Genomic DNA, 7,685 nt, shown 5'->3' with positions numbered 1-7,685 from the left:
CTCAGGAGCCTGGGAACAAGGGGTGGTTTCAAAAACTCTGCGCAGAAAGCCGTCTAGACCCGCCCTCACCAAGCAGCTGCGTTAAGCAGGAGCTCTGTACATGTGAATAGCCCGTTTTTGAGAAATGGCAGGAAACATTTTGCAAATTCAGAAATCAGAGCCAAAAGGAAGTGCTGCGAGGTCTACAACTAGCTACAGTAGTTAAATGGGAACAATCTTTTCCCAACTGGTTCCTCATGTGGGAAGCATTTCTGCTGGCTCCAGGACTTTGACCATCTATAAAGCTTAGTGTCGAAACATACAGAAATTCTCAAGGAGGAAGAGTTCTTAACTAACACGGGAGAAAGAACTGCTCTGGACCAAACCATGTTTTCTACAATGGAGTCCTTTGAACTCAGTGGTAAAGTACTACTCCTCAGTAATGACAGTGCCAGGTGATGTAGTCTTTCTGTTGGTGATAGAAGACTAGAGATGTCAATAGAAAGTCTAGGTTGGCACCATAGTTGAATGCTTCAATCTAGAATTTGTGTAATGCTAATAATAGATGCTGTGTTTTTAGGATAGTGAGTGTTTTTTAAGCTTCACAATTTCTTTCATTTGTATTGAAATATTTTCCGTTAGATTAAGGCCAATTCTTATTCCATGTCCCTCCTTTTTTTATTAGGGTCTTGTTCTGACAAATAGGTTGTGTGATGAAATGGCGGTGCAAACTAAAAGTAGTGAAAAAGTTCCACAAAACTGGAGCCACATGCCTTGTATTTATTTAATGCAATTCCTCTGAAATTCTGTAAGATGACTTCCATTATAATTGATGTGTTGACGAGAAGGAGCTATCTCTATTTCCTGTTGGCTATGCCCATCTCTTCATGATTATTTTGTTTAGGTCAAACTCAGATTTTAAAAATTCAGTCAACTCTGTTGTCTCTATTTTTGCTCAGTGTTACCCAGGTGATGCATTGTTTAAATCTTCTAGAATTTGTAGCATTTAAACCCACCAGTAAGTGCTTTCCAGAGAGGAGCTCTGACCTCCCATTCTAGAATATCCTCCGTGAAACGTTTTCCAAGTTGATCGGCCTTTCCTACTCCCAGTCTTTTCTGGAGGATGTTTGTTCAGGAACTACTGCATTTCTCTCCGCTGGCCTCAGTGCCCCTCTCATCCAGCGCCTGTTTGTGCAGATGGCCGATTGGAATTTATGGGAGTACAAAGATGAAGAGTCTGGTGTGTTGCCTTTAGGAATTTATACTGTGGTAACAGAAAAGGCATGCATGTGAATGCCTTTCGTAATTGTTGGTTCTTCAGCACCTTGGGGGAATGCAGCATTTCTGGATATATGATTTTTAAGATGCTTCAATGTTCAGACAAAGTCAGTTGATCAAACATATTCAGCATGCACTACCTCCTGGGCACTGCACTCAGCACTGAGAAAACAGACAGGAATAAACACAGCCTCTGGCCTCAGGGAGCCCATAGTCCTGTTGATGGTGGCAGGGGGGTGGCAGGGCAAGCCCACCCATAACCTATTTCTATATAATCCATGATCGGTTATAGGTGATATTTGTACAGGACATTAGAGATGAGTCTGGTGTGGGGTCCCGGAGGCCAGAACTGAGACCTTTTCTACATTTGAATGGGCAAGAGGGGTTCATCAGAAAGTAGGTATATGGTGCCTGAGGTGGGCTAAGAAACCATATGTTTAAGATATATTTATGAGGGCTATTCAGAGAAATGTAAATAGCTTGATGTTTTTGGACAAAAATTGGGTGGGGAAATCTAAGTGGGGATTGAGACTAGGGACAATTAATAGGAACTTTATCCCAAGGGCAATAGGGAGCTTTGAAGGGATTGAAGCTGGGCTGAGAGGCATTGGTTTGCATTTAAGATTACTCACTACCAGATGAGGACAAGCTGGAAAGAGTTATGCTGAGAACAGAGAGGAGTGAGCTCACAAGAGATGATAAGAAGCAGTGATTGTAAAGAAGAAAAGGGAAGGTGGTCTGGGGAAATATTAGAAGTCAGGTCAGTGGGACTGTAATGGTGGGACCCGGCAAGACTCGGCAAGTGAGGGAGATGCAAGGGTCAAGGGTGGGCTCCAGATTTCCGACATGGGTTGCAGATGCCACTGACTAAATATCTAACCAAGAAACAAAATTACTCCACTTTAGATGGAAGGAATATTTTCCTAAATGCATTTACAATTTCTTGTCTTCTTGTATAAAGATCATGGACCAAATGGAATTTTCTAGATGACTGCCATTATGGACAATCATCCCTATGAGGCTTTGTAACGTAGTGACCCCCTCAGGTCTCACTGAGATGCATGAAAGTACTTGTCTCGGCATTAAATGACCCCAGGCATCTTCCTTTATTGATTTATCTCTGCAAAGCTTAGTTCAGTTTTCTGTAGAGGCTTGAGCCCTGAAGGTCCCACAAAGCCCCAAGAGTTCTGCCCCCACACCTGCAAGCTCTGGCGGGCCTTGGCACTGCCATCTGTGGGACCTCTCACCCTAAGCCCCCACACTTTCAGCCTCCACATCTTTCTTCTTGATGCTTCTTCCCACTGATTCTAGTCTGAAGAACTTCATTTATTTATCTATTTTTATTTTTTTATTGAGTTATATTTGACATATGTCAAATTGTAAGTTTAAGGAGTACAATATATCAATGTGATACATATACGCTGCAGTAGGAGTGTCATAGTAGCACTAGCTAACGTGTTTAGAACATCACATAGTTACCAGTTCTTCTAGTGTTGAGAGCAATTAAATTCTAGTCTCTTAGCAAGTTTGATGTTTATAATACAGTTTTGTTGCTTGTAATTGTTGCATTGTGTATTAGGTCTCCAGGACTTATTTATCTACAAGTTGCAAGTATCATGCCTTCCACCCCACTCCACCCTAGTCCCTGGTTTATATTTATCTTCATCTATCTTCTCCTAATCTTTGAAGAACATTTCTTCTTGGCAGAGAAGACCCCCAAAAATATACATAGAGAACTTATGGTTTTTGTTGTTGTTGTTTGTTTAAATTAACACTAATCATCAGCTCCTAGCTGTGGGCTTAATATCTCTTCTTTCTGCTCTAAAGATAATTTAAAAAATTGCCCAACACCTTAACCTTGGAGTCCATTCAGGGTCAGACTTGCTGATGTGGCTACTATTGGTTCATGTCATTGTTCTGACTTTTTCCTTTGTTATGTCAATATTTCTCAGCATATTTTCAACATCTGGTCTTAACCTCGAGTTTTCTTAAAAATTACTTTTTATTTAGAAATAATTATATTGTAAATTTTATTGTAGAAATTATAATAATTTATAATTATATAATTTACAATAATTATATTGTAAATTATATTGCAGAAAGTTGCAAAACAATGTAAAGGGAAGTCTCACAACCCAGCCCCAGGACCCTCCAGCAACGATGTTTTGTATAGCTGTGGCACAATGTCACAACCAGGAGACCGGTATTGTACAACCCACAGAGCTTATTTAGATTTCATTAGTTTTCCATGCATTAATTTGTGTGTGTGAATATAGTTCTCTACAACGTAATCATATGTGTGTATTTGTGTAACGACCACCTACATCAAAACACAGAATGTGTGTTCAGTCACCACAAAAATCTCTCTTATGCTACTCCTTTGTAGCCATACATCCTCCCCACTCCCCTGCCAGTAATCACTGTCCCGCGACAACCAGTGATCAGTTTTCTCTTTCTGTAATTTTCTTATTTAAAGAATGTTACATAAATGGAACCACACAGTATGTAACTTTTTAAGGATTGTCTATTTTTCCACACAGCATAATTCTCTTGAGATCCATCCAAGGTGTTGTGTGTATCAATAGCTGGTTCTTTTCATTAATGAGTATTTCATCACATGAATGTACCACAGTTTAAGAGTTTACCCATTGAAAGACATTTAGGTTGTTTCCAGTTTGAAGTATTACAAATAAAGCTTCTATGATTATTTATTGTAAGTTTTTCATGAGTACAAGTTTTTATTTCTCTGGGATAAGTGCCCAAAAGTGTAATTGCTGGATTGTAAGTGTATGCTTGGTTTTTCAACAAGCAGCTGATCTATTTCCCAGCATGGATGGACCATTTTACACTTTCACTAGCAATGTACAGCTAGTCCAGTTTCTTTGCATCCCTGCCAGCAATTGGAATTATTACTACTTTTATTTGAGGCATTCTGATAGGTGTATAATAGTGATAACTCATTGTAATTTTAATTTGCATTTTCCTAATGGCTAATGATGTTAAATATCTTTTCATGTGCTTATTTTTCCATTTGTATATTCTCTTTGGTGAAATGTTTCTGTCTTTTGGCAAGGTTTAATTGGATTGTTTTTTTATTATTGTTTACTTTTGGAAGTTTTTTATATATTCAAAATACAAGTCCTTTGCTGAATATGTGGTTTGTAAATAGTTTCTCTCAGTATGTAATTAGTCTTCTTCATTCATTTAAACAGAGTCTTTTGCAAAGCAAATTTATTGAATTCTATTGAGGTCCAACTTGTCAGGTTTTTTTTTTTTTTGGATTGTGCTTTTAGTATCAAGTCAAAGAACTCTTCATCTAGCCCTGGGTCCTATGTTTAAGTCTAAAAGTTTTATAGCTTTACATTTAAAAATTAAGTCTATGGTTTACTTTGAGCTGATTTTTTTATAAGATGTAAAGTCTAGGCCAAGGTTTGTTTGTTTGTTTTGCCTATGGATGTCCAATTGCTCCAACACTTTTTGTTGAAAAGACTTTCCTTCTTCCATTAAATTATTTTGCCCCGTCAAAAATCAAGTGGGTATATCTACGTAGGTCTATTTCTGTGTTCTTCATTCTTTTAAAAAAGACTTTCTTTCTTTTTAGAGAGAGGAGAGGAAGGGAGGGAGAAAGATAGGGAGAGAAACATCAATTAAACATGCCAAGGACTGAACCTGCAATGCAGGCATGTGCCCTGACAAGGAATCAAACTGGTGACCTTTCATTTTGAAAGACGAGATCCCAAGCAACTGAGCCACATGGGTCAGGGCAGTGTTCTTTAATCTATTCCACTGATCTGTATGTTTATCCTCCACCACTACCACATTATCTTGATTACTGTAAATTTATGATAAGCCTTAATATCACACTTCACATTTTAGTTTTCATTTTCAAGATTATTTTACCTATTATATGGCTTTGCCTTTCCATTAAATATTAGTATAAACTTACCTATAACTACAGAAAACTTTGCTGGAATTCCATAAGAATTTATAGATAAATTTAAGGAGAACTGACATCTTTACCTTGTTCAGTCTTGCAATCCACGAATATGGCATGTTTCTACATTTATTTAGATCTTTGATTTTATTTTTTTAAATCAAGATTTTATAAAATTCAGCATATAGATACTACATACACTTTGTTAAATTATATCTAAATATTTTATTTTATTTGGAGTGATTGTAAATGCCATTGTGTTTCAATTTTTAATTCCACTGTGCCAGTAGTATATAGAAATGTGACTGAATATGAGCGTGAGAACAAACATCCTTGCCTTCTTCCCAATCCTAGGAGAAAACTATTATGTTGCACCATTAAGTGTCATATTAGTGTTAGCTATTGTGTAGATGCTTTGAAAAATAGATTTTATTTATTTATTTTTAGAGAGAGGGGAAGGTAGAGAGAAGGAGAGAAAGAGAAACATCGGAGAGAGATACACCCATCAGTTGCCTTTCACACACCCCCCACCGGGGACCCCACTTGCAATCTAGGTTATAGGAAGTGTGGCCCCAGGAGAACCACTTGGCAGGAGGGCTTCCCGTACCAGGTGGGAGCTGTTTGTACTGAGAGAAGTGAGCAGCCCTGCGAGGCTGAGGCAGGGGAGTGACTTGGCCAGGTTTTGTTCCAGGAATTGACCACTGTCGATTGAGCTCAGGCAGTTGTGTGGGCCTCTGTAGGGAGATACAGAGGGGGGATGCTCTGTGCTATTTTGAGCATAACCAAGTGCCACTAACTAAAACTCTACCCAACAAAAAACCCCCACTTTTCTTGGCACTGCCAGAACCACGACCACCACGCTTCGGTGATGCTTGAACAGTACCCCTGGTCTTCAGATATCTGGAAAGTATGTAACCAGCATAACATAGGCCCCACAGGTGATGGAAAAGACCCAAGCTCATACATTGCTATTGTAATAGTCAACTGAAAACCCACCCTCACCTAACTCTAAAGAAACCAATGCTCACAACACTCCCTCTGTCCCCTAGGTTGCTCCATACTAATGTCTTTTCCCCTCACATCTGCCCTGGGGCTCATATCAACTTCATTTTCTCAGAGGCAGGACTCAGTGTAGGCTAGTGAGGTGAGTGCAGGCCTGGGAGTCAGATGTATCTAGGGTCAGGGGCCTACTGTGTCACCTTTTCAGAACCCCAGGTCTGCCCTTTGTAGGATGGGATGATTACACCTACCTCACAGGATTGTTGCAGACATTAGAGATGATGCTGTCGATTGCTGGAGCAGGGTAGGTGCTCAGTAACATGAGTGGTGGGTTCCTGCCTTTGGGTGCCTTTAAACAGGGAGACAGCTGGCCTGGAGAAAAGACTGAGGTTGGAACCACTGCCCCTTCTTTTGTAATGCCCCAGACAGGAAACAGCTCATTAATAGGGAAATATTTTCATGAATTGTAGCTTTTGTTTTTAAGGACTGTTATGCAGCTGTTAAAAAGAATTGTTAAATCTTTATTTACAAAGAAAACTAAAGGACTGTCCATAGAAAATCACTCATTGTAAAAAGCAACATGCTGTATTATATGAAGTATGCTATCATTTATGTAAAATTAAAAGAAAAAACAAGTGTATGTAAAAGTATATGGGTATCAAGTTTCTGAGAGCAAGGTGGGCAGAAGCAAGGGCCACCCCTCAGAATGCTGACAAAGCTCACCGCCTCAATTAGAACCTAAGGGGGGGTTGAGAGAAAATCATTAACTCTTGTTATACTGTCAATATTGTCTAATTATATTAAGGATTTTTTACTGTTATAATTTCAAAGTCTCTTTAGACGAAGAAATTAGGAAAGAAATCGAAGGCCTGGACTTGAATTCTAAATCTGCATCTTATAACCTAAAAGGTGTCTCAACTTCTCCAAACTTTGCTCTTTGTGTATAAAATGGCAACAATCATCCTCTTTTCAGAGTTTTGAAACAAACACATCAATGTGCTAATAATTCACCTGGCAAACACCTACCCAGAGCACCCTGTGGCCAGGCCCTGGGCTGGGGCTCTGACAGTGACACCTGTTTGAAGGACCGCCCTCCTCCAGCTGTGAAATGTGGCACAGGGGTTTGTTTGCCTGGCCACACAAATGAATGGCCCACAGTGGCACTTCTTGTGCTGTGGCAAGCAGGAGGATTGGGGGGAGATTTGGGGGAGTGGGCCTTTGGTGTCTTCTCCACACAACTTCACAGGGAGCCCTCTGCACGTACACAGGGGACTCCAGCCCAAGTTGGGGCACCTGTGCTCCACCCTTGGCAGCAGCCACCTTCCTCTTGGTTGTGTTTCAGGTCCAAAGCCTCAAAAGAGAAATGGGCTGAAGTGCTTCATGGTCACGGTGGTCATCTACCTGATTCTGCTCTCTGCTGGCACTGGGTTGCTGGTGATAAAAGGTGAAGCAGCCTTGGTCCCTCTGGGAGTGACTAACACAGAGCTGCAGCTGA

General features: G+C 40.1%; 1 protein-coding gene across 1 annotated transcript in view; it reads left to right on the top strand.

The window, feature by feature from the left end:
* The first annotated feature begins 245 nt into the window (after positions 1 to 245).
* The window catches only part of MARCO (macrophage receptor with collagenous structure), a 31,977-nt gene continuing 24,537 nt past the window's right edge, over positions 246 to 7,685 (top strand). The window contains exons 1-2 of the mRNA XM_037049897.1: positions 246 to 400; positions 7,533 to 7,634. Of these exons, the coding sequence (XP_036905792.1) occupies positions 367 to 400; positions 7,533 to 7,634 (136 nt within the window). The 5' untranslated portion in view covers positions 246 to 366. The remainder of the gene's footprint in view (positions 401 to 7,532; positions 7,635 to 7,685) is intronic.

This window comes from Sturnira hondurensis, unplaced genomic scaffold (genome assembly GCF_014824575.4).
Source record: "Sturnira hondurensis isolate 20B ecotype Veracruz unplaced genomic scaffold, ASM1482457v3 Scaffold0006496, whole genome shotgun sequence".
In the NCBI taxonomy this organism is placed as follows: Eukaryota; Metazoa; Chordata; class Mammalia; order Chiroptera; family Phyllostomidae; genus Sturnira; species Sturnira hondurensis.
Note: the sequence above shows the minus strand (reverse complement) of the source record. Positions and strands in the feature narration are given on the sequence as shown.